Source organism: Coccinella septempunctata, chromosome 2 (genome assembly GCF_907165205.1).
Source record: "Coccinella septempunctata chromosome 2, icCocSept1.1, whole genome shotgun sequence".
Lineage (NCBI taxonomy): Eukaryota > Metazoa > Arthropoda > Insecta > Coleoptera > Coccinellidae > Coccinella > Coccinella septempunctata.
In genome coordinates this window covers 39,921,735-39,946,049 of record NC_058190.1, presented here as the reverse complement: position 1 = coordinate 39,946,049, position 24,315 = coordinate 39,921,735, and the positions used below count along the sequence as shown (strand labels likewise).

At 34.7% G+C, this 24,315-nt stretch overlaps 6 protein-coding genes across 9 annotated transcripts; 4 read left to right on the top strand and 2 right to left on the bottom strand.

The window, feature by feature from the left end:
- Positions 1 to 2,265: 2,265 nt before the first annotated feature.
- On the bottom strand, positions 2,266 to 2,863 carry LOC123307353 (60S ribosomal protein L36-like). The gene is made up of 2 exons (XM_044889631.1): positions 2,702 to 2,863; positions 2,266 to 2,647 (listed from the first exon to the last, which is right to left on the bottom strand). The coding sequence occupies exon 2, from the start codon at positions 2,643 to 2,645 to the stop codon at positions 2,310 to 2,312; it is 336 nt and encodes a 111-aa protein (XP_044745566.1). The 5' UTR covers positions 2,646 to 2,647; positions 2,702 to 2,863; the 3' UTR covers positions 2,266 to 2,309.
- A 244-nt stretch (positions 2,864 to 3,107) lies between these two features.
- LOC123306804 (eukaryotic translation initiation factor 3 subunit J) lies at positions 3,108 to 5,297 on the top strand. Its single transcript, XM_044888954.1, has 6 exons — positions 3,108 to 3,424; positions 3,479 to 3,567; positions 3,824 to 3,934; positions 4,367 to 4,640; positions 4,696 to 4,832; positions 4,919 to 5,297. The coding sequence occupies exons 1-6, from the start codon at positions 3,412 to 3,414 to the stop codon at positions 4,967 to 4,969; spliced, it is 675 nt and encodes a 224-aa protein (XP_044744889.1). The 5' UTR covers positions 3,108 to 3,411; the 3' UTR covers positions 4,970 to 5,297.
- Positions 5,298 to 6,536: 1,239 nt separating this feature from the next.
- On the top strand, positions 6,537 to 9,920 carry LOC123307716 (luciferin 4-monooxygenase-like). Its single transcript, XM_044890129.1, has 6 exons — positions 6,537 to 6,706; positions 7,415 to 7,953; positions 8,106 to 8,417; positions 8,607 to 8,967; positions 9,045 to 9,210; positions 9,695 to 9,920. The coding sequence occupies exons 1-6, from the start codon at positions 6,587 to 6,589 to the stop codon at positions 9,826 to 9,828; spliced, it is 1,632 nt and encodes a 543-aa protein (XP_044746064.1). The 5' UTR covers positions 6,537 to 6,586; the 3' UTR covers positions 9,829 to 9,920.
- A 75-nt stretch (positions 9,921 to 9,995) lies between these two features.
- Positions 9,996 to 15,241, top strand: LOC123307717 (luciferin 4-monooxygenase-like). 2 transcript variants are annotated; one of them, XM_044890130.1, is made up of 8 exons: positions 10,007 to 10,117; positions 11,252 to 11,333; positions 11,846 to 11,986; positions 12,422 to 12,960; positions 13,087 to 13,398; positions 13,475 to 13,835; positions 14,292 to 14,457; positions 14,912 to 15,241. In XM_044890130.1, exons 3-8 carry the CDS (start codon positions 11,867 to 11,869, stop codon positions 15,043 to 15,045), a joined length of 1,632 nt encoding a protein of 543 aa, XP_044746065.1. In that variant the 5' UTR covers positions 10,007 to 10,117; positions 11,252 to 11,333; positions 11,846 to 11,866; the 3' UTR covers positions 15,046 to 15,241. The 2 variants fall into 2 exon arrangements, with proteins under 2 accessions (XP_044746067.1, XP_044746065.1); XM_044890132.1 differs by lacking the exon at positions 11,252 to 11,333 and having other exon boundaries at positions 9,996 to 10,117.
- Positions 15,242 to 15,536: 295 nt separating this feature from the next.
- Positions 15,537 to 18,207, bottom strand: LOC123308171 (3'(2'),5'-bisphosphate nucleotidase 1). Of its 2 annotated transcripts, none has more exons than XM_044890735.1 (6): positions 18,046 to 18,207; positions 17,766 to 17,892; positions 17,586 to 17,705; positions 17,395 to 17,532; positions 16,681 to 16,968; positions 15,537 to 16,123 (listed from the first exon to the last, which is right to left on the bottom strand). In XM_044890735.1, exons 2-6 carry the CDS (start codon positions 17,883 to 17,885, stop codon positions 15,866 to 15,868), a joined length of 924 nt encoding a protein of 307 aa, XP_044746670.1. In that variant the 5' UTR covers positions 17,886 to 17,892; positions 18,046 to 18,207; the 3' UTR covers positions 15,537 to 15,865. The 2 variants fall into 2 exon arrangements, with proteins under 2 accessions (XP_044746670.1, XP_044746671.1); XM_044890736.1 differs by having other exon boundaries at positions 17,766 to 17,903; positions 18,046 to 18,206.
- Positions 18,208 to 18,406: 199 nt separating this feature from the next.
- LOC123308026 (polyribonucleotide nucleotidyltransferase 1, mitochondrial) lies at positions 18,407 to 21,532 on the top strand. 2 transcript variants are annotated; one of them, XM_044890545.1, is made up of 8 exons: positions 18,407 to 18,608; positions 18,664 to 19,755; positions 19,944 to 20,137; positions 20,229 to 20,389; positions 20,469 to 20,656; positions 20,715 to 20,838; positions 20,896 to 21,129; positions 21,338 to 21,532. In XM_044890545.1, exons 1-8 carry the CDS (start codon positions 18,487 to 18,489, stop codon positions 21,461 to 21,463), a joined length of 2,241 nt encoding a protein of 746 aa, XP_044746480.1. In that variant the 5' UTR covers positions 18,407 to 18,486; the 3' UTR covers positions 21,464 to 21,532. The 2 variants fall into 2 exon arrangements, with proteins under 2 accessions (XP_044746480.1, XP_044746481.1); XM_044890546.1 differs by lacking the exon at positions 18,407 to 18,608 and having other exon boundaries at positions 18,664 to 18,748; positions 18,801 to 19,755.
- Positions 21,533 to 24,315: the final 2,783 nt, after the last annotated feature.

The following is a 24,315-nucleotide window of genomic DNA, read 5'->3' as shown; positions in this document are numbered from 1 at the left end:
ACTTGTAATAAAACGAACAAACAAACTTGAAATCGGATGTTGATCATTTGACATATTTCACACACAAGCGCAGAATCAAAGATTAACTTAGTCTATGCTACAAAGTCACTCTAGTTTATGCGCAGAATTATCAACGTAGGAAACTAACATTTTTTCATATTAATTCGCTGACCTTTCAGAGATGGCAGCAGCTCATTCGGTTCACGCATAGACATAGAGACATGGACTGTGCCTTCCCTTTATATCTATGTGTTACGGCCATTGAACTCTATGGGAACCATAGAGTTCAATGGTTACGGCTAAAGATAGGTGTGAACATAAACTTAAGATTAGCCGGCTAAACTTAGGTTTAGCTTCGGGTATTTGCTAATGTTCGTTTCTTCTATCTTTAGCCGGCTAAACTTAAGTGTAACCACATCCCATCGGCTAAAAATGTAGAAGGCTTGAGGGGCGCAAATTTTCGGCAATTAAAAGAATGTAAAGAAACAGTAATACGAGTATAATCAAACCATTAATGCAATGCATTTTCTGTATCAATTTCACATATTTTAATAGCAGAAAAGCATTCTGTTAAGCAGTTGAGAAATTATAGAATGAACATATATTTGTTTCAACTGTGTCTCAACGAATTCTTATTGACGAATCTAAAAATCTAAACGCCTGATGACAAAATTCATGACATGCTATTTTGAGTGTGGGGGAAAACTGTAGTGTTTGATTATTTTTCATCTTGTAATTATTCATAATTTAAGGGGAATTGAATGGGCAAAAGGAGTGAATGAAGACAAGAATGATTCCGCGAATTTCTTCATCAAAATACCAAAAGTCAAATTCTAGAAAAATATAAGTAGAAGTACCCAATCTTGTTTGTAGTTAACCGGACTATTTGGCTGATAAGCTTTACGATGAATGCACTTGTATCCCCCGGGATTATTCATCAAGGGTGGCGACAGGCCATATTTTGGAACGCGTATGTTCAATGACTCGTGGAGAAATTTTTAACAAAATCAGCTAGAGAAAGTGTTTTCAACTTTGTTCATGTTCATAGTTTTTTTTTTGTTCTTTTTTGCGAAAGAATTGGTTGGAAAGAAATTGCAACGTTAGAAACTATAGTTTCTATTTCGTAATTTTTCCATAAACCCAATTATTGAATGGTAGAAAAAATATACTTTTGTTTGCAGAAAAAATTTTCTATGTCTAATATCTCATTTTCTTGTGGGGTCATATTATGATTTTTTACAAATTGGGCTTGGTTTGAAGAGCATTAATCTCCTAAACAGATGGAAATAACTCGTTAAATGTTGAATTGAAAACCCATGGGCGTTATGTAATACAACCCCAATACATTCGTTGCTCTTTTGAATATTTCAATTCTAAAAATTTAAACAAAAGAGTGGCAGTGTGCGTTCGTCCTATCCCATCCGACCATTCATGAGACATCACCTTCTCGCGTGTCCATAGAATACATTTTTAGCCGTTTCGTTTTGGGTAATGTGCACATTAGCCGGCTAAAGATAAAATGCCCTGACGCAGATGAATATTTTATCGAACTTTAGCCGATCCTCGAATATAAACCTAAGTTTAGCCGGCTAATCTTAAGTTTATGCTCACACCTATCTTTAGCCGTAACATATGCATGAAATACGGTCAAAAAAAGTGACAGAGAGAAAAACACGTCGGGAATGCAGTTGTCTTTTTCTAGAATTTTGATTGGTCTACACTCACCTCTATGTGAACAAATAAAAGAAAGGTATATCCCGACGAGCTTTTCTCTCTTTCTAATAAATAGCCAATTTCATGCTGGCATTGCTCAGTCCATGTCTCTATGTCTATGGGTTCACGTCATTACTGAGGGAGTTTCACCCCCCTGTTTAACCTAACCTCTCTTAGTTTTACTTAAACTTCACGTCATTTACTAGATGGCGCCACATGCATTCGCACGATATCAGCAGAGTTGTTACTCTTTGATATAAGAAAATACACGGAAATTCGCAATTTTTTTCCGAGACTGGTCAGCTTACACTTTAACAACCAGTAATGGCGTACTATTCATTAAGTTTCAGTAGAAGAATTTACACTTAAAATCATAAAATTACGATCTCAGCTTGAAGAAAAAGGGATCAACTTTCTATAACAAGATTATCAATATCAATTGACCTTTAAATTATATTAAGTTGTTCAATCAAGCCTTCTAATAACTTTAATGTGATCATCCATAAATATAAGATCAATGATAGGAAGGATGAAAAGAAATGAAAAAAAAGATCTTGATGTTCCATTATTATTATCACAAACATATCCACATATTTCTATTTAGCATGGGCCTGGGCTTTCCTCATTTGGGTAAGGATATTCGAAAGTTCTTCACGTTTCCTTTTAGCCCTGATATGAGTTCCCAAGCGTCGCTTCAAGAATTTTAGTGCTCTTTTATCTTTCGAAACCTTCAACAATTCCATAGCCCTTTTTTCATAAGGAGCATGTCCTACTACTTCACGAACAAGATCCCTTACAAACTTGGAATGTTTAGTTAAACGTCCTTTCAACCTAGATGGTCGTATTTTATCAGATTTGGTTTTATCCGCTGTGATTCTTGTTGTTTTATGACCCCTATGAAGTCCAACTGCTAACTCATATTTAGGTGCCATGTCTGAAAGTGACAAAAATCTCAATTTAAACAATAGTTTTTATACAAAATATTTACCTTTATAAAATCTAACAGGAAGTTAAAGTTAACTGTCTCACTATCTGTTCCGTCAAAGAATGTATTTAAATTTAAAAATTTTTCGTTTCTGTTTAGCAGATCATGAGCAGATTTGTGCATAGAAAATTTTGACAGAAGACCGAGAAGTAACCTCTCTGATATAATCACAGATTACAGAGTAGATACAATCAAAGAGTTGAGAAGACGGAATCGTACACCTAGGATTTTCCAAAAAAATTGGAGAAAATGGATGGAGGGTAGATATAAAAAATAATATGATCTGACAATCATCAGTTATTAAACTGATCAAGTTTTTTCAACCGTCTAAATATTTACGAAGTTCCACGTGAAAAAGAAAAGAAGAAAACGAATCATCGTAAAGCACATTTCTATGTCGATAATGACATATCTCACAGTATTTTCGTTTTGTCAACATTACAGTAGAAATGGAAAAGTTAGAAACTGGATTGAATACAGAAAATTTGGAACAAGTGCTATATTTTAGAAGTTCTTTTCTGAAATTGAGAAAAATCAAACGTGTTGTTTGATAATCCTTCTTTCCAAGATTTTTTTGTCAAAATTTCAACCCAGTGTGTCATTCAGCATCGACGCAGGTGTGTCCTCTGGTGGTGCCGTTGAAAGGTTTCATTCCTTTACACGTGAATTTCAATCATCTTTTTTTTTGACCCAGTATTAAATTTTTTTCAATTATGGAGTCGTGGGGTAAGTAACTTAACACTATGTATGTTTAGAAAATTGAAATTGGATATTTTTCAGACGACGATAATTTCGAACCTCCTGTAATAGCACCTGAAAACCCAGTTGTGAATAAATGGGCTGGAGAAGATGAGGAAGAAGAAATTAAAGTAAGTGTACTTACGTATGCACTAGAAGTAAATTTTGTACTTTATAGCATATTCTTTTACTGTAGGGATGGAAAACTTCTTATTTCAATCTAACCTAGATTCTAGAATATTCCTCTTTTCCTAACATATGTGAACTAGAAGTGTAAAATATTAATTGTTCTTGCTTATATTTTACTTACATTTGCTTTCAGCTCTTTAGGAATATTTTATTTCATGGAATAACCGACTTGTTCAAAAATTTTATTCATTTTTTCAGGATAATTGGGAGGATGAAGATGAGGACAAAAAGGAAGAGGAAATTAAAGTAGTTGAACCTGTCAAGAAATCTAAAAAGAAAATTCTTAGTGAAAAAATTGCTGAAAAAGAGGTATGTTACTTCTATCTTTCATATTACTTGCTTTTAGTCACAAAATGATATGCTATATGAAACTCGCATACAATTTAAACTGCATATTTTCTAACATATCTCAGATATAGAAAATTTCTTCTTCTATTACAGTTTTCATTATCAAACAAATCATGCAGTCTTTTTTTAAATGTTATTATTGATAGCCATTCATCTGATAGATTGTTCAGGTGAAATTAATTATCATAAGCAATCATAAAACACTTCATTGCAAATAGCGTTTCTTTCAGAATATTTATGCGATATTACATTTATCAAGATTTAGTTACCACTGCTAGTATTGAACAATTTATCTTATAGCCACATTTTCGAGCTTTTTGAATTATGCATTATCTTACTTTTCATTATTATGAAAATAGTAATTTTTTGATGAATCATTATTCTTTTTATCAGCGGATGAAAAAGGATGATGATAAAAGAATAAAAGAATATGAAGACGAGGAGGAAATAAGTCCAGAGGAGAGGTTGCGCAGACAGAAGGAGTCAGATTTAAAATTAGCTCTTGAAACTACATTCTCCACAGGAGATTCTTTGGGTGATTTACCTACAAGTAAAGATGAAATTCAAGAATTTGGAGATAACCTCTGCAAGAAACTTTTATCGATGTCAAAGAATGCTGAATTTGTAAATTTCGCAGAAAGTCTTGTGAGGAATTTATGTGCAGGATGTGAGTTCTTTAGCCCTGATTTTTATGATCACAGTACTAAACTTGTTGATTTCAGTGCCTTCTCATGATATTAGAAAGATTAAAAATAGTTTAGATAATTTATATCTAGAGAAACAGAAAATCGAAAAAGGAGATAAGGCGAAGAAAAATAAAGGAAAAGGAAAGGTGAAACTGAAAGTAGATGATCCAAATGTAAGTATTGATACTCTGATATATGTGAATTGAACTGAAATTGTGTTACATTTTCTTGCTTTCTTAACTTTAATTTTTGTTTTCAGCCTCTGTCCGCCTATGTCAACGATTATGATGATTTTAATGATTTTATGTAGCGAACAAAATGCGTAGTTAGGTTTTCAAATGATTTGAATAAATTGTTATATTGTTCAAGGATGTTTGATTCCTGGTATATTGTGGAAGAAATTTGGGATTTTTTACTATCCTTAGTTTTAGGTCACTTTTATTTTATCATTTGATTTGAAGCCCTTCATATTTTTTCAATTGGAATTTACAATTACAGCTGATGAATTTTATGCTGGCATTAACAAACTGCCCAAAGTGTACTGAAATTATTTTCGAATTTTTAATGAGAAAGTGTTTGTACATAAGCAAATGTCGATTTAAACATTATTGTTGTGAATAAAAAGAATTTGTAAGATGCACACGACTTTTATTTGAGAAACTGCAGAAATATTACAATAGGCTGCACACTAATTGTGTACCTCAAGGTTAATTCTGTAAAAATTAATAGTACTGTTGAAATTTTCAATAGAAATGGCAATTTGGAATATACAGGGTGAAGATATTTTTAACTGGAATTTAAGATATACTAGCTGTATTCGGGTTCGGCTTTCGGACAGTCCGAGAATGGTTCTAGATTCTAGAACTGCGCAGAGGATTTTATAATAGGGCGCAACAGTTTTGCGCAGTTTGAGAACAATTCTCGGACCGTCCAAAAGCCGAACCCGAATACAACCCCTGTAGAATGCAGCAACTAAAACGGGGTATCAACTAGTCACAAAATGAAGCCTCATACTTTATGTCCGTTTGCCGAGAATTTATCCGTCGTGAATTCTTTACCGTTACATTCGGTAGGATCAAGTAGGATTCACTGTTCAGTTGCATATAAAATAATCTCTGCGGTTTTCTTACCAAAACTTGGTAGAGAATTCTCGGCTGTTACAAACGGGCTTTATTTAGGATTTTCATTCGAGTTATCTTTAGAAATTATTTATATTAGAAAATTCACTAATATTTCGTAAGATATGAATGCCATACAAAATTTAAATAAAGGACTGATTTTTAGAAAAATTTTTGAATATTGCCTACAATTTTTCGTGAGCTGCTGTGAAATATCAGCGAAAAATTTGACATATCAACGAAAGATATGGGACTTCGCAGTTTTAGCGTTTTTTCATAAATCTCTCAAACCAATATCCAGATGGGAAATTTAAAACCATAATCCTCATTCAGTTTGAGGACCTTTATATCCTTTGAGCCGTTGTCTTTTGTGTTGTCTAGTGACCCTGTATATGTGGTCAATGCCAACCTTTTTCCCTTTTACAAGTCACCAATGCTAGATTTAAGGAGAATATGGTCAATATATGGTTCCACAGACCAATACACAATATTCGAATTGGTAGTAGATCATATACGAACGTATATTCCCCATAAGTAAACGAAATTTTAAATGCTTTTATATAATGCGCAATTTAATTGTTGGGTATTGTAGACTTCTTCCATTTATCACGAAATACTGGCTATAATCACTCTACAATTTGGATAATATCTCTCGAAACATTGTCCGCATAATTATACATCGAAAAATAAATATTGATACCGGAGTTTTTCGCTCCAGAAGATTATGTTTTATGATGCTGAAGATAAGAGATAGTATCTTCTCATTAAGGTTTCAGCATTAGTTATAGGGTAATCAGGAGAGAGAAAATATGTGCGACAGATCGAATATCATAGAGGGATTACCTCCAATTATTCCCTTGCCAGAGGTCTCTTTTGGTGAAGTTATTCACCAAAGTTTTTTGCAACATGAAGACGAGGATGTAGCTTTGGTGAGTCAATTTTGTGTGTTTGCACAGTCTTCAAATACCTCAGAGGTTTTTACAGATCATCTTAGGACTCTCAAACTTAACATCTAAAAGTTTGACAATCCTTTACCATATGCCCGTTTCAAGTCAGCCTGAAATTCGTAGACTTGAAGAAAGAGATATTTCCTCTTTGCCAAAATATCCAAACCTGGCATGCAGATACATGTTTGAGAAAATCTTTCAGGACTGTTGAATGGTTGTTCTTTCAAAAAACGTAAATGATTCACAGTCCCCAGGCGTTTTTTATTTTGATTAGCAAAGTATTCTCTTCTTCATTAGTCAGTAGGTATTTAGGTTCACAAAATAAAATTGATACTTATTTTGTTTATTGTCTGTTTGCTGCCATCATTGGAATTGTCTGAGAAATTGAGTGGAGTTTTCAGTCTCTTGTGAGACCGATTATTTACGCAAATTATGCCTTATTTGAAATGAGCCTTATGATATCTGGTACTATATTCAAGGTGAAACAAAAGTACGATAGGAATAGGTTGTCGCATGAATATTTGGACTCAACTTCGGCCAACCTATTAACTCAAATGCAGTGTAGGACAATTTTCGATTTCTTTCTAGTATTTCGTTTCTGAAGCGAGTGTATTGTAATCACAGCTACGTCTTTCTTTATTCGACTTTGATGATCATAGCTCATACTAATCACTATTTTATTATTTTCAGTATGATGGATACTCTAAGAGGAAGGTGACTTACTATGAGCTCATTAGGCAGACTTGTTCACTAGCAGAAGCTCTGCGCATCAATAGATATGATGAAAATTCTGTTATTGCCATCTGCAGTCAAAACAATCTGCAATATTTTTTCCCAATTATATCAGCCATGTACATCGGAGCAACAGTAGCTTTAGTTAATTTCGATTACACAGTCGAAGAACTTGAGGGTAGCTTGGGCATTTCCAAACCAAAAGTTGTCTTTTGCTCCGAAGCCTTAGTTGAAAAGTTCTACGAGTTAAAGAAGAAATTGATATTTATCGAAAAAATCATCGTTATTGACTCGGGTGATAGTACTGCTAAAGCTGTATGTTTAAGAGATTTTATAGAAGAAAGTTTGGATGGGGCTTGGACCTCCACTATAGCTACAACGCCAGTGGACATAAGGGAACATGTAGCGTTTATTATGAACTCTTCCGGTACAACTGGATTGCCTAAAGGTGTTATGTTGACCCATAATAATATGAACACCTTATATGCACACTTCAAGTAAGTCAAAGAATATAACCGAAAATTGTGAACTGTACAATAATCAGTATTACAAATTTTATAAAAGCTGGGGACTCTAATTCACTCAGTTTCTCAGATTTCTTTATTTAGTGAAGTTTCTTGAATAAATATGGTTTCCATGCCTTTTCCAGAGATCCTAGAATACATGACCAAGAGAGTGTTACCTTGTGCGTAGCTCCATTTTTTCACGCCTATGGATTATGTACCACTATAACAGGCTTGATGATTTATGGTTCCGTGGTCGTTTTCAAGGAATTCGAGGTCCAAACATTCTTGAAGGCTGTCGAAACCTATAAAATCAAGAGGTTGTTCGTGGTACCACCATTGGTAGTTTTTCTATCAAAAAGCGAATTGGTGGAAGAATATAACTTATCTTCCATCAAGGAAATAATATCTGCTGCTGCACCTTTGAAGGAATCAACAGAAAGAGAGATCAAGAAGAGGTCAGAGAGAAAACAAACCTTTTTCTATTTGAATATCGTTTAACTCTTATTCTAAGACCACTATGCTTACTACAAATTATTTCAACCTGTGCCTACTGTGCATCATTTTGATAGGCGATAGGAGGCTGTGCTTTTCCCCATGTGATTCCGCATCAAAAAGTTGTTATTTTATAAATGCTACTTTTTTAGGCTGAATTTGAATCTGATAAGACAAGCGTACGGACTGACCGAAACGACTTTCGCTGTAGTGTACAGTGGCAGGGAAGAGGAAAAATGGAAACCAGGTTCTTCAGGAAAAGTTACCCCTTACATGAAATTTGCCATTAGGGATATAGACACCGGCGAGTTTTTGGGTCCATATGAAAGTGGAGAAGTGTGCATAAAGGGGGAGATGGTGATGAAAGGTTACTACAACAACCCAGAAGCTACAAAACATACTTTCACCGATGATGGCTGGTTCTTGACAGGAGACGTTGGATATTACGACAACGAGTACAATTTTTATATAACTGACCGTATAAAGGAGTTGATCAAGTTTAACGGATTTCAGGTGAATATAAGATTGAAGATTTCGGAGCTATTTCTGAAATTTATAAAATTTCGAATACAGAAAGATTTGTTCTTTAGGTCCCACCAGCAGAACTGGAAGCTTTACTGTTATCTCACACAGAAATTCGGGACTGTGGAGTTGTTGGACTGCCAGACGAAAGATCTGGTGAACTACCTGTTGCATTCGTAGTTCGAAAAGATGGATCTTCATTGAAGGAAATCGAAGTACAAGATTTTGTAAGAAGTATGTGTGCCATATAGGTCTCCTCTTTTGGGTACTCGACAATTGGAATGAGAGTAGCGTCATTCCATTTGTCAAATCCAAAAACTTATTTTTTATAAAATTGTTAACTTAACAATAAGTTATTAATTTGAGAATAGAAGATCTTCGATTTCATTTAAGTACACTACATGTTTCAGAAGTGTGAAAAAGCCAGGGAGTATTGAATCAGATCAACTAAACTGCTCGTCAATATTGAGGGTGAAAAATGATTCAACTTGAATCATTATAAATTTATGTAATTGAAAAAAAAAAATTAAGATGGTACGGATAATATGAATATTCGGAAACCATCAATATTCTCAACAATAGAGGAGCAGCTTATTTCTCCATGAGCGATGAGCGAATGGAATTTGCCATTTTCACTTTAACAGATAATTTCACATTTGAGAGAAATTTTTGAATATATTTCAATAATAGTATTGTACCTAAATGATATTTCTTCCAGGACGAATATCCCAAAACAAATGGTTGAGAGGAGGTGTTATATTCGTTGATGAAATACCGAAAACAGCTAGTGGGAAAATTTTGAGAAGAAAACTCAGAATTCTGGCGCAAGAAGTTTTAATGGGAAAAAAGTAATTCATTCGTTGTAAGAACTATTAAAAATACAAGCGTGTACATTATTCATCGGAAAACATTCTCGAATAACTAAGTATAAGCAATTTTATGTTACTTTTATGTTTTTTGAGATTCCAAACATATAAAAACAGACATAAAAAGCGTAACCATAATACTTAATTATGTTTTTCGCATTGCGATTGAATTAATTCAATGCTACAGAGTGAATATTCGAAGAGGTAGATAGTGACTCGCTAAATGGTCATCTGTCACATCTTATTTATTCATTCATTTCGTTCAAATCTATAAGGTAAGTATGAACAGTTATATCGTTATACGTAGTGAATAAACGAATTATGATTGGGAGGGTTAACACTAGGTAGTGAACAATAAAATAAATACTATAAATACGAATTACTGACGCGAAGGTGCTTTTGGGGGCTTGTTCAAATTCATAAGAAAGGCGGTCACACATTCAGATACTGAACCCACCCAACGATGCTTGACACAGATTTTGTTTAATTTCCGAATTATTCTGAAAAATGCAGATCCTATCCAGCTGAAAAAAGGCACCATCTAAAATATTCTTCAATCAAATCTCTACAGCTAGTTACCAGATTTCCCGAAAATTTCAAATCCGTTTTCCTTTTCCTTTTGGATGCTCACAGAAATTCTGAAGTTATAAGGCGGGCAATTACCAATATCATTGAAATGGCAAAAAAGTGTGTTGAATGTTATCTTGGAATGTGGCTTCAGGACTGAGTTACCCATAGAAAGACAATTTATTCAGAAATAATTAAATCATTAATCTGTTCCATAATTTCCTTATTTCTTTCAAAATTTCGGTGAAATTTGGGATACAGGGTGAAATTGAAAGGTATCACTTTTCAGGCACCCCTCATCATATCTCAGTTATCTATCTCGAAAACCAAAAGGGCTATCAAAATTCTGCTTGCGCCATTTTGAATTTCATGAAAAAGTAGCACACTATCGTTAAAATCTTCAAAGATAAGGGAAATACATCGCTAAAGTGCCCAAAAAATAAGATACCCTGTACATCGGCAACGAGTTACCCAAATTGGGTTCTTTTGAAATAAGCTCGATATAATCTATTTTTCGTTTGTCCTTTTGTTCGGGAAACACCCTGTATACATAGCTACCTACATGCTCCGATTCCATGGGTCGTGGAGTAATTTTTTTAGAAGCAAAAAATCACCTGCTACATGATATTCTCTGCGTTTGAATTCGCCTTTTGTCCCACGGTTTACTTTCATTAGTAATTAATTCAGAAGCGTTTCCCAAGATGAACTCAATTTTATAATTAAATTTAATTTGTTTTCGAGACTTCGATATAAAAAACTGCACCAATAATTACTTCATTAGTGAAATTGTTCTATTTGTGATTCGAAATAGGTGAATTCAGCAGGGTAATTTGTTGCTCTAGTGATTTGAGATCTCATCTACTTTCGCATAATAAGCGGTCGCTTTATTGACTCAAGAAATTATATCTAATTCAGCCATCAAAGGTAAGATGCTAAAATACAAATTTTGTACCTACTTCTTCATCATATCTTCCTCATAATTCTTGTTTTATCAACCAAAAAACGAACAAAATCTCAAGTTTAAAACCCAGTGTGTTTCAAAGATTGCTTGGCAGCAAATGCAAGTATAAATTCTTCATTTTTGTGCAAATTATTTGGAAAAATATAAAACAGATACTTAGTTGAAAATAAAATTAATAGTTTCTCAACCAATCCCTTAAAATTATGATGTGAACAATCCTTTTATAATTATTCATTATTGAGGCGGAATTCACATGGATTCAAATAAGTTAAAAGGTAACATAAAGTGGAATGAAACGATCGAAATCGAACTAATCCTTAAGTTAGAGGAAGAAGTAGATCCTGACCATGGTTTCGACCTTATTTGTTCTCGTCAGAGCAACACAACTCCCATCTTGATAAGAACAGATACGGAATTTCCTGAGCATATTTAATATTTTGATTTCTCAAAATATCATTTTGATCATCTTTTTTAGAAAGAGCAGAAGGGTGAAAATATGGGCGATAGGAAATATGTTATTGAAGGATTATCTCCAATGGTGCCCTTGCCAAAGGAGTCTTTTGGTGAAGTGATTTACCGGAATTTCTTGAAACATGAAGAGGATGATGTAGCTCTGGTGAGTAAAACTCTGGTCCATATTATTGAAGGGTATTCTATCTTTAATAAAAACTTTGCGGCTTCATTGGAGCCAAATATGCAGCCTTCCTTTGAGATATGGGGTGACAAAAATGGGAATTTCCTCACTTTTTCATTGATAAAATTAAAAGAGCAACAGGATATTTCGTTATGCTAATAGAATTGCAAATGCAAATTATTCCCTGAAACCTTTCAATGAAATATTTCTTGCCTTCCTCTTGTTTTATTAACAAAAAGGCGAAAAAAGTTCCCATTTTTAACACCCCATATCACAGAAAAGTACTATATTTGACCTACGATATTTTCGGACTAGGTCAAAGGTCACCTCTTGCATCGCTCGTTGATAAAAACACCTTCAATTCTTCTTTTGTTGTGGATGATTGCTCCAACCGATTTTTTTTTTTTGCGTTTTCAGTACGATGGATATTCTAAGAGGAAGGTGACGTACTATGAGCTCATCATGCAGACCTGTTCATTAGGAGAAGCTTTGCGAATCAATGGATATGCTGAGAATACCGTCATTGCCATTTGCAGTGAAAATAATCTGCAGTATTTTTTTCCAGTTATATCTGCCATGTACATCGGGGCAACCGTAGCTTTAATTAATTTCGATTATACTATTGAAGAACTTGAGGGTAACTTGGGCATTTCCAAACCGAAAGTTGTCTTTTGCTCCGAAGCCTTAGTTGAAAAGTTCTACGAGTTAAAGAAGAAATTGATATTTATTGAAAAAATCATCGTTATTGACTCGGGTGATAGTACAAGTAAAGCTATGTGTTTGAAAGATTTTATAGAAGAAAGTTTGGATGGAGCTTGGACCACCACTATAGCTACAACGCAAGTGGACATAAGGGAACATGTAGCGTTTATTATGAACTCTTCCGGTACAACTGGATTGCCTAAAGGGGTTATGTTGACCCATAATAATATGAACACCTTATATGTACATTTCAAGTAAGTCAAATGAAAAAATTATACATATAATAATGATAAACGAAAATTGTGAACTGTAAAATCATTATAATCAATTTTATGTTCCTCTGGAACATTTGGATGAATATGGTTTTTATACTTTTCCAGAGATCCTAGAATACACGATCAAGAGAGTGTTACCTTGTGCGTAGCTCCATTTTTTCACGCGTATGGATTATGTACCACTATAACAGGCTTGATGATTTATGGGTCCGTGGTTGTTTTCAAGGAATTCGAAGTGCAAACATTCTTGAAGGCTGTCGAAACCTATAAAGTCAAGAGGTTGTTCGTGGTACCTCCATTGGTAGTTTTTCTATCAAAAAGCGAATTGGTGGAAGAATATAACTTATCTTCCATCAAAGAAATAATATCTGCTGCTGCACCTTTGAAGGAATCAACAGAAAGAGAGATCAAGAAGAGGTCAGGAGAAACCTTTTTTCCTAGAATAATTACATTGCAGTTTATCCTCTCTGTATTCCAAAACATACTTTTTCAGGCTGAATTTAAATCTGATAAGACAAGCATACGGACTGACTGAAACGACTTTCGCAGTGGTGTTCAGTGACAGGAAGGAGGAAAAATGGAAACCAGGTTCTTCAGGAAAAGTTACCCCTTACATGAAATTTGCCATTAGGGATATAGACACCGGCGAGTTTTTGGGTCCATATGAAAGTGGAGAAGTGTGCATAAAGGGGGAGACGGTGATGAAAGGTTACTACAACAACCCAGAAGCTACAAAAGAAACTTTCACCGATGATGGCTGGTTCTTAACAGGAGACGTTGGATATTACGACAACGAGTATAATTTTTATATAACTGACCGTATAAAGGAGTTGATAAAGTACAACGGATTCCAGGTTAGTTTAGTTCGAGATTTCTGTTTTTTCATTGTCATACAGCTCAGGACAAAAAATATACTCATAGATTGGTCTACGAGTATACCTGCTCTTATATTAATATTAAAAAAACTTTTATTTTTATTAAAAGCCACGCTTACAATTGAATGCACTCGAAAAGGGAAGATATTTTTCCTGGATATTAAAAAATGACGCTTTTACTCAAACTCTTAATTTCTGGATAACCATGAATGAAATTATCTTCCTTGTGCATTTGAATATAAGTGTACCTTTAAAAAAACAATTTTTCTCATATTCTTGATTTTTGGCATTCACCGTTCATAACTTGAATATTTTTTACACTATCCTTCTTTCGATTCTACGGGATAGACACGGTTGAAATTCGTGAGGTACTTATATATCAGAGAAAGATAGTGTAAAGGATTTTGAGAATAAGTTTTATATTTAATTTACTAGGTTGCTCCAGCAGAATTGGAAGCTCTTCTGTTATCACACAAGGATATTCAAGATTGTGGAGTTGTCGGCATCCCCAATGAAAGATCTGGTGAACTACCTGTTGCGTTCGTAGTAAAAAAAGACGGATCATCATTGAGAGAAACTGAAGTACAAGATTATGTAAAAAGTACGTAATTTGTTACTTCCTACATAATACTGTATACAAGGTTGAGATGAAGTAGCTTCAAATCTTTAAAACTAAAAGCGGAATACTTATGAAACTAAGCAGGCAAGTTCATTGGTACATAACGCATCTAATGCCATATTTCTTGTTATTCCTGTGCTTTCCAGTGTATTTTTGCAGATTTTGAAACACTTTAGTTTGAATTTGTACATACAAAGCTTAGTGGAAACAGATATAACTGTTCCCTATACACACTTATAATATGATTGAGTGCCAAATTTATTGAAAAGTTTTATGTTGGTTCCTTCCAATTATAATTGCACTGTGTATATTGCATATATGCCTGAAAAGTTTCATAAATATCGCCCTTTTCATTCTAACATTTACTTGGTTCCATACTTCATCCTGATTTCGAATGATACACATTTTGGAAGAAGGTTAACCATGACACTTTCAGGGAGCCTATCTCAACAGAAGTGGCTGAGAGGAGGCGTTATATTCGTCGATGAAATACCAAAAACTGCGAGTGGAAAAATTTTAAGGAGAAAACTACGAATTTTGGCACAAGAAATTTCGAGAAAAATCTCATGACATTAAAATTTGATTCATTATTAATCTAAGTAGCAGCTAACGTGCTTTTGTATGATGAAAATATGACTTTTATATGTGATCCAATTTGTGAGAAAATAATTGAACAAGGTTATACAAGGAAGAGTTTCGAGAAGCTGTGCACGATTGGAACAATAATCCATAATATAATACAATAAAAAGTGTTTTCTCGAATGAATTTTCTCATTTCAAATGATTTTTTGTTTCCTTTGTCTTCGCTTTTTTCAGCATAAACTGAAATATATTCTGTGTTGTAGATCAATAATTAAGATAACGATTAGTGAACAATAGATGAATATGTATGTATAAGAAATTTCCAGGCTTTTTAGTCCTAGCACTCAGCTATGGAGTCATTAAACAAATACGATGAATATGCCTGGCAAAAAAACAACTACCTACTATCTTACCCATTCATACATCCAAACCCATTTTTATTATTTATTAGGAAATGTTCAGGAATTATAATCAATAAATAAGTGGAACATGAATAATTTGTATTTTGGCCAACAGAAGATTTTCTTAGTTCATATTCTTACATCTATTGTGCGTGATTTTTGAAGGATAAGTTTTACATTCATTACATGAACAAATTCATTAGAATGAAAGAGAAATTAATATTTTCATACATATAGAACAGCAAACTGAAAATATTTAGGACACTCAAACTTATATAGTGTTGCTTAATTTCAAATGCCTGATAGTTTGTGGAATGTTTAATAATATATTGCAGAAAAAGTCTGCACGAGATGCTTGAATGGACTCTAAGACTCGCATAGGTTTCAATAAAAAATTAATTTTCCATTTAGGATAAAGCGTTCAACACTTCTTCAGGAATTTTTTTCACCAAACTCCCGTGATCGATACCTTTAGCTGTGGCAAAGACCCCCTTCTTGTTCGGATATTCGACATCTTTACTATAATCATAATTCTCTCCAAATATGTTAGTCAATTTTCCACCACAAGCAGTCAAAACGGCTTCAGGGGCGCAAGTATCCCATTTTTTACAACCTTTACTTGCGAAAACGTATGCATGAGCTTTGCCTTCGATGAGCAACATAACCTGAAAAATTTATCGAGAAATAACTAGGGGGCGAAGAGACTTCTGAGATGGACTATGACTATGGATGGTTTCAAATGGATTCTTTACAAATGATGAAGAGAGACATGACAGATGCTGAAAGACCCTTGCAAGATTCCATTGGTAATGTGATAAAAATGAAAGCTTTGAGATATTGAATACCAATACATAAGGGAAATTAGTAAAAGTAGAAGCTGAATAAATTGAAGGATAAGTGGAAGAATAGGTTTGAAGCTACCCAAAAAATTCTCCTACCATGTGAAAGAGAATATTTTATTTCGATTTATAACCGCAGACAAAAAATTTCCCCATGAATACGCCATAGTTTTAGATGATGCTTAAGTACCAGTAGTAAAGTAAAGATTTCAGAGAAATTTGCAAAGCCATTTTGAATGGATTTTTCACCTTAAAAAAAACCCACTTCATCCAAAGAAATTTTGCTTTGTGATTTTATTTTGTTTGTAGATAAAATGAAATGCAACCTTTTCTTCCCAATTTCAGAAACTTGCAAACAAAGACCCGAAATACTTCTTTCTCACCTTATGGCCTGCTCCTCCAACTCTCAAAATTTCATCTGGATTAAGTGCATCTAGTGCCTTCTGCACAATTCCATCTGAATGTGACCTAGTTGTTGTTACTATGAACTTGTTTGAAGGTGGTGAAGCTGGTTCGAAACCTCCAACACCCAAACCAACTAATCCCCAGATAGTTCGTCCATTTGTATCTTTCTGAATTTGGTAATTATGGTATGGTTGATGAATAACACCCCCAACTGCTTTACCCTTAACACTCACACCAACAAGGACAGTAACATGGTCCAAAAGACCCTACCAAGGATAAAACAAACAAAATGAGGATGTCAAGTATTTTCAATATAACCAGATAGAAGTTATAAATAAAATAGCCAAAAACAATATGTTTTTGATTCCGCTTTAAATACTTAGTAACTCATCCTAAACCTGCATTATTCTCAATTCCTCATGTTGCAAATAACATGAAGTGCCTTATTTCGGAGAGTCTGAACTTAAGATAAGAAACTCAATTATTTTGGTAATTATTTAGAACTGAAAGAACTGTGCTAGGCAAGTGAAAAAAATCGTATTCACCAATTTTGGGTCCCAGATTACAAAAATGATAACAAGAAGTCAGTCCTCTTAGTTTTTTCTAAAAAATAATGAGAAAGTTTCCTTCTGAAACAACTTTGTAAACTATCAGGCATAAAATTCCTATCAAAACATGATTAAAATTTTTACCTGTGCATATTCAGATGTCCCATCTAGGGGATCAACCCAAACAACGACATCTTTATCAGAAACTTCCAAATATTCATTCGGGCACCTCTTGGACAATATTTCCTGATCAAGATCAGTCACAATCCAATCACTAGGCACCTAAAATTATATTCTCTCTCATAAATGTTAGAGAAAAATGATACCCCTTTTACCTCACAATGACTTGGCTCTTCTTCACCAATTATTGTTAAACTTGGAAATTGTTGTGATAATGATGCTATTATACATCTTTGAGCTGAACGATCAGCTTCTGTTTGTAAGTCATTTTTTCCCTTGAAAAAAGAAATGATTTTAAAGTTGTTTAGTCAAATTGGAAAATTTTACCACCCTACTTTTTCAACAATTCCTAGTTCACCTCTGCTCATAATATCCCTAATAATTTTACCAGCTCTTCCAGCTGCTACAGCGGAAGAGGCAAGCAATCGTAATATTAGAGGATGACTTTGTGCCATTTGGAGCCTGAAAAGAAATTACCGAAATCTCAATAAGTAATTGTAATGAGAAATATTCTATTGATTCACTTAATTTATGTAATCTAGAAGTCCTTGATCTTTTAATTGCAAAGATAAATATTTAAAATTTGATTAAACGACTACGTATATCGAAACGTACCTGAAGATAAATAAAATTAATAACTTAATTTTTGAATTTTCCTACGCTGATAAAGACGGAACTGTTTGAGGAAATTCACATTTTTTTCCTCATTGTTCGAATGTCTCCATATCAGCATATCAGCAGAGAGCAGTCTCTGTTATCAGCAAAAAAAATCAGAATGTTTGATCAAAGAGTAACAACTCTTTGCTTTGATTTTGATTATAGCGATCACCCATCAGCGGATAAAAAGGTTGGTGTCATTGTTATTGGTGATGGTGATGATTCCAGTGTTGCCAACCTGAAAATCACGAATTTGGTATTTTTAGAGGTTGTTGACACTGAATAGTTTCGCAAACTTTCGTTTTTCGTTACTTTTAGATTTTTAGGTTATGATTGAACATAATTTTCCCGAAATTTACAAAATCAATTATCTTTACACTAATTCAATAGAAATTTGAAATGTTTCTCAGAAAATTCAGACGACATACTAATATCCTTCGAATCACTAAAGATAGTAATTCCTTTCGTTTCTTTGCTGGCAGTTCATCTTCGGCAGAAGTTGATGTCTCTTTTTCGAACGGGTTTGTGTGAAATGATATTTCCTATAATTGAGTGAGTAATCGTTCTGATTTTCAGAAAAAATATAAGAATTTCAACTGGTCAATATGCTAGATTAGCAGACGGTTGTGCTGTTGCCACTCTTGGTGATACATCAGTGATGGTAACGGCAGTGTCCAAATCCAAACCATCTCAAAGTAATTTTCTTCCACTAGTCGTAGATTACCGACAAAAGTCTGCTGCTGCTGGAAGAATACCAACAAACTTTTTTCGCAGAGAATTAGGACCTTCTGAAAAAGAAATATTAACCTCAAGGCTCATAGATAGGAGTTTGAGGCCACTGTTTCCTGAAAATTTTAATTGTGAAACACAAATCATTTGCAATATGCTTGCAATTGATGGAGTGAATAACCCTGATATTCTGTCAATTAATGCTGCTTCAGCTGCACTGGCTATAAGTGACATACCTTGGAATGGGCCTATCGGGGCTGTTAGGTTAGGTTTTTTAGATAATGAGATATTAGTTAATCCTACGAGAAAACAGTTACAACATTCTGATTTAAATTTGATTGTATCTGCTACAAAGAGGAATTTAGTGGTAATGTTAGAAGGCAATGCAAACAATATTTTGATGCAGGATTTATTAAAAGCTATAAAGACTGGTACTAAAGAAGCCCAGCATGTTGTTAATTCTATTGAGAAGCTGCAAAAACAATATGGTAAACCTAAAAGAGAGTTAGAAGCAAAGCCAGGAGTATCTGAAGAAGTTGTAGAAGCTCTTCAGTCATTATCAGAAATGAGAGTAAAAGAAGTGTTACAAAATTTTTCTTTAGATAAACTACAAAGAGATGTAGCTCTAACAGAGATCAGGCAGGACGTTCTGGAGAAAGTCAAGGTCAATTTTCCTGATCTTGATCCTTCTTTAATAGGGGATGCATATAATAATCTAATAGTCAAGAAAATGTTTCGTGACTTGATATTCAAAACTGATATCAGGTGTGATGGTAGAAAATTGGATGAATTACGAAAAATTGAGTGTCAGGTGGATTTATATAAACCATTACATGGAAGTGCAATGTTTAGAAGAGGACAAACACAAGTATTTTGCACAGTTACCCTTGATTCTTCAGATAGCGCTCTTAAACTGGATACTCTATCAATGTTAACTAGGTAAGACCATGTAAGTATATTTCCAGTGTTGTATTGAAACAAATATGATTCAGATAACTGATGTTCACATCAACTTCTGAAACTGTTTTTAGGTTACATATTTATTCACAACCTTATCAATAATCAATATATTTGGTATTAACAGCTGTTCGTATCAAAGTTTTTCCTTAGAGTTCCCTTATTTTCAGCGGAGTGAAGGAAAAAAATTTCTTTCTTCATTATGAATTTCCTCCATTTGCCACCAATGAAGTTGGAAGGGTAGGACCTATAGGACGAAGGGAAATGGGACACGGTGCTTTGGCTGAAAAAGGACTTGCACCAATTTTACCAGATGATTTTCCTTTCACTGTCAGACTCACCTCTGAAGTTCTTGAGTCAAATGGTAAGAATAATTGAATATTTCACTGAGATTACCAATGATTTTCTTGTGGGTGTATCGATAATAACTTCATTGAAGGACTATATGATTTCAGGATCTAGCTCCATGGCTAGTGTTTGTGGTGGAAGCTTAGCACTTATGGATGCTGGAGTACCAGTAACGACTCCTGCAGCTGGTGTAGCTATTGGATTAGTGACAAAGTACAATAAAGATAATAAGGAAATTGAGGATTATCGCTTACTCACTGATTTACTAGTAAGTATCTTTTTTTACTGCAGTATTCTTTTGAAAAGATAAGAATATACTGAATCTCAACTGTATTAAGTCATTCTAGGGTATTGAGGATTACATGGGAGATATGGATTTCAAAATAGCTGGAACAAAAAAAGGAATTACTGCCCTTCAAGCTGACATTAAAATACCGGGCCTTCCTCTAAAAATTGTTATGGAATCGATACAAAAAGCTACAGATGCTAAGACGAAAATATTACAAATTATGAATGACACTATGGCTGCCCCAAGGTATGTGTTTGACATGAAGCAGGGGTTGTGTTTATTGAGATTCTCCTTTTCATTTCAGATCAGAAAAAAAAGGGAATTGGCCTGTTTCTGAACAGATGGAGGTTGAGCCACATAAGAGAGCGAAATTAATTGGAGTAGGAGGAGTGAACATGAAGAAATTGTTTGTAGAAACAGGTGTTCAGGTATGAGTATATTTAGTTTCTATAAGTTTTGATCTTATTCAAGAATACTCTTTTCAGGTGAATTACTTAGAGGATAACAAATTTGAAATTTTTGCGCCTAGTGAAAGCGCGATGGAAGAGGCCAAAGAAATAATCACGAAACTTCTGAATACAGAAAAAGCACCAGAATTAGAATTTGGTGGAATTTATCCAGCTACGATAGTTGAAATCAGGGATATTGGGGTAATGGTGAAGTTATACCCTGAAATGCCTCCTGCACTTTTACATAATTCACAGCTCGATCAGAGAAAGGTAACGGATGTATTTCATTTCTTCACATTTGAATGTGCAAAGAAGTTTTTGTAAAGAAATTAATCAAATCTGTTCAAAATTCTGTTCATAAATATTAGTCCAATAACCTTTTTTTACTTTTTATTGAAAATCTTAGTTGGATATCCTGTATAAGATTTGTTACTGCTTGTATGGTGAAAGTATATCTTTGCTTTTATTCACGTTTCAGGTCGCCCATCCTACAGCTCTAGATTTGAAAGTTGGGCAGGAGATACAGGTCAAATACTTTGGAAGAGATCCGGTGTCTGGCCTTATGAGACTGTCGAGAAAAGTTCTACAAGCTACACCCAAATAAAAATCGGTTGTTATTTATTGTATATACTATGTTCTTATTTGTATACACTATTAAATTTACTATAATATTTTTGCTTCTTTATTTTCCTTTCTCAACAAAATGTAGTATCTATCAAAGTGCAATAAATAAAGTCTACAGAAAAATTCGGACAATTTGAGTTCAATTTGACTAATTTTCAACTCTTTTTTTGACTCTTTTCCGAGATTTTTTGAAGGTAATCTTACGACACGCGTATCGATGAAATATCATCGTGTATCAATGTGATTCTAAAAGAACAAAAGTGAAAAATAAAATTGTAGAAAAAATGAAAAAACCCTCTTCAATAGTTATTGGTGAAACAAGTAGGGAGAAGCATTATTTTTCGTAATTAGCGTATTTTCTTCGCAAGCGAAGCGAGTTGCACAAAAGTACTCAAAATACGAAAAATAGTGTTTCCAAACGTGTTCACACGGTATTTTTTCTAATTTTGAATAGGAAGTGGCTATGAATGAATTCAAATTAAAAGTACCAAAAACTTCTTTACAAACGTCCCTCGCAGTTTCGTTTTCAATCGTCTAGTGACGGAAATTATTTACTTTTTAACTCCGTTGCTATGGAATGAAAGCAAGTATCGTTTCATATCAGTTGCGAAATATTTTACTTTTCGTAACTGGTTACGAAAAGTAAAACGTTTCAAAACGTCAATGATGAGTGTCACTCATATGATGTCAAAATTGGAAAAAGCAAATTTGAAATTTTCGGCAGGTTTGGCTTTTTATGGAAGCGTGCTTGTTGAAGTTTTTTGAACGATAATTTATCTTCTCCTCTATTTGCCCTAGGAAGAGGCAAAGGTGGAATTAAAGAGCTGGATCTATAATGCATCAAGTTTTAAATTTTCTGTTTCCGAGTTACGTGTTCCACATATCCGGAATTTCATGAATTTTCCAAGCCATCGGGAAATTCAACTGAACACATCGATTTAACTTTCGAGTAATTCCAGTAGATCGAAATATTTCACGGTAATCAAGTGTAATCATCCAATTTTCCGTTACGATGTAAAATTCCTTGCTCATAAATCTCGAGTCAACGAAATTAAAGTGTTCTTACCGTTGGTGGACCACACACGGGGAAAATGTAATTTTAGGGGCTTCACGTACTTTCATAAAAATGCCTGGAGGTGTCGTTACATTAGATAGCTACCTGCGCGATATCATAACGTATCTATATTGTTATTCCGGCACATTTTTCCTGTTATTACCTACATCGATCATCATCATCATCATCATCATTCAGCCATTCGCGTCCACTGCTGAACATAGGCCTCCCTCATCACTGCCCAGCCTCTCCTATCCTGAGCTTCCCTCATCCAGTTTCCAGCCATTCTTCTAATGTCGTCGGTCCATCGCGTAGGTGGCCTTCCTCTACTACGTTTATCGGCTCTGGGTCTCCACTCAATCAGGCGTTTGGTCCACCTATCATCTGACAAACGGGCAACATGTCCTGCCCAATTCCACTTAAGCCTAGCAGTGTGTTCCACAACGTCAGTCACACCCGTTCTTCGGCGGATAACCTCGTTCCTGACACGGTCACGTAGGGACAAACCGAGCATGGATCTTTCCATCTTCCTCTGGGTGATCTTGAGATGCCTTGCGGACGTTGCCGTCAGTGTAACCGTTTCGGCACCATACGTCATCACTGGTAGGATGCATTGGTCGAACACCTTTCTCTTGAGACATATCGGAAAATCGCCCCTGAAAACGTGTCTCAGTTTTCCGAAAGCCGCCCAAGCAAGCGTTTTTCTCCTCTGCAGTTCACACGTTTGATTGTCTCTGGAGATACGAATTTCATGGCCCAAATAGACATAATTGTGTGTCAACTCCACTACCTTGCCGTCGATATGGATCGCCTCGCCTGGAACCATATTTGTCATATATTTCGTCTTAGTTGCATTGATTTTAAGTCCTACGCTGGAGCAAACTTCCTCAAGTTCCTTGAGCATGCTTATTAAATCTCCAAGATTGTCGGCCAGTATGACTATGTCATCTGCGTAGCGTAAGTTCGTGAGGTATGAACCATCGACCTTAATACCCTTTCCTTCCCAATTCAATTTCTTCATCGCATATTCCAGAACCGTAATGAAGAGTTTAGGTGACATCGTGTCTCCTTGTCTTACACCTCTGCTAAGTGGCACTGATCTGGTGTTTTTGTGTAGTTTTACTGTCATGGTAGCTTTCTTATATATGTTGTAAATTAACCTGGAATAGCGGTAGTCGACTCGGCATTCTTGAAGGGCCTCTAAAACTGAATCGAGTTCTATCGTATCAAATGCTTTCTGGAAGTCTATGAAAGCCAAAGCTAGTGGTCTGTTGTACTCCACAGTTTTCTCAATAACGGTCTTTAAACTTTGAAGATGGTCATTTGTTCCAAAACGAGAACGAAAGCCGGCTTGCTCTTTAGGTTGGTAGAAGTCAAGTTTCTTTTCTAATCTAGTTGTTATGATTCTTGTGAACAATTTATATAAATGGCTGAGGAGGCTAATTGGTCTGTAGTTCTCCAACTCTGATAAATCCCCCTTCTTATGAATGAGTACAGTGATAGCGTTATTCCAAGTTTCAGGTATCGTGCTATCAAACAGGCAGAGGTTGAAAAGTGCTTTTATTTTTTCGAGTAGTAGGGTTCCACCTATCTTCATAGCATCCGCAATCACATGGTCTTCTCCTGGTGCCTTGTTATTTTTGGTTTTCCGCAAGGCTAGTATTATCTCATCGATGGTGATATCAGGCAGCGATTCTGAGCCCTGGTTGACAATACCTCTCTTTTGTTTAACTTGCTCAGGTTCCATATTTGAATGTACCGCTTTCTGACTTTTATAC

Bases quoted from the DNA above. Each gene is read 5' to 3' on its own strand.
- LOC123307717 (XM_044890132.1), top strand. From the start codon at position 11,867: ATGGGCGATAGGAAATATGTTATTGAAGGATTATCTCCAATGGTGCCC. The intron at 11,987-12,421 runs GTGAGTAAAACT...TTGCGTTTTCAG, and splicing joins AAGAGGATGATGTAGCTCTG to TACGATGGATATTCTAAGAG. The intron at 12,961-13,086 runs GTAAGTCAAATG...ATACTTTTCCAG, and splicing joins ACCTTATATGTACATTTCAA to AGATCCTAGAATACACGATC.
- LOC123306804 (XM_044888954.1), top strand. The intron at 3,568-3,823 runs GTAAGTGTACTT...TCATTTTTTCAG, and splicing joins ATGAGGAAGAAGAAATTAAA to GATAATTGGGAGGATGAAGA. The intron at 4,641-4,695 runs GTGAGTTCTTTA...TGTTGATTTCAG, and splicing joins GAGGAATTTATGTGCAGGAT to TGCCTTCTCATGATATTAGA.
- LOC123307353 (XM_044889631.1), bottom strand. From the start codon at position 2,645: ATGGCACCTAAATATGAGTTAGCAGTTGGACTTCATAGGGGTCATAAA.
- LOC123308026 (XM_044890545.1), top strand. From the start codon at position 18,487: ATGTTTCTCAGAAAATTCAGACGACATACTAATATCCTTCGAATCACT. The intron at 19,756-19,943 runs GTAAGACCATGT...CCTTATTTTCAG, and splicing joins ACTCTATCAATGTTAACTAG to CGGAGTGAAGGAAAAAAATT. The intron at 20,138-20,228 runs GTAAGAATAATT...ATATGATTTCAG, and splicing joins TGAAGTTCTTGAGTCAAATG to GATCTAGCTCCATGGCTAGT.
- LOC123308171 (XM_044890735.1), bottom strand. From the start codon at position 17,885: ATGGCACAAAGTCATCCTCTAATATTACGATTGCTTGCCTCTTCCGCT. The intron at 17,706-17,765 runs GTAGGGTGGTAA...TCTTTTTTCAAG, and splicing joins AACTAGGAATTGTTGAAAAA to GGAAAAAATGACTTACAAAC. The intron at 16,969-17,394 runs GTAAAAATTTTA...TATCCTTGGTAG, and splicing joins GGACATCTGAATATGCACAG to GGTCTTTTGGACCATGTTAC.
- LOC123307716 (XM_044890129.1), top strand. From the start codon at position 6,587: ATGTGCGACAGATCGAATATCATAGAGGGATTACCTCCAATTATTCCC. The intron at 7,954-8,105 runs GTAAGTCAAAGA...TGCCTTTTCCAG, and splicing joins ACCTTATATGCACACTTCAA to AGATCCTAGAATACATGACC. The intron at 8,968-9,044 runs GTGAATATAAGA...TTTGTTCTTTAG, and splicing joins TCAAGTTTAACGGATTTCAG to GTCCCACCAGCAGAACTGGA.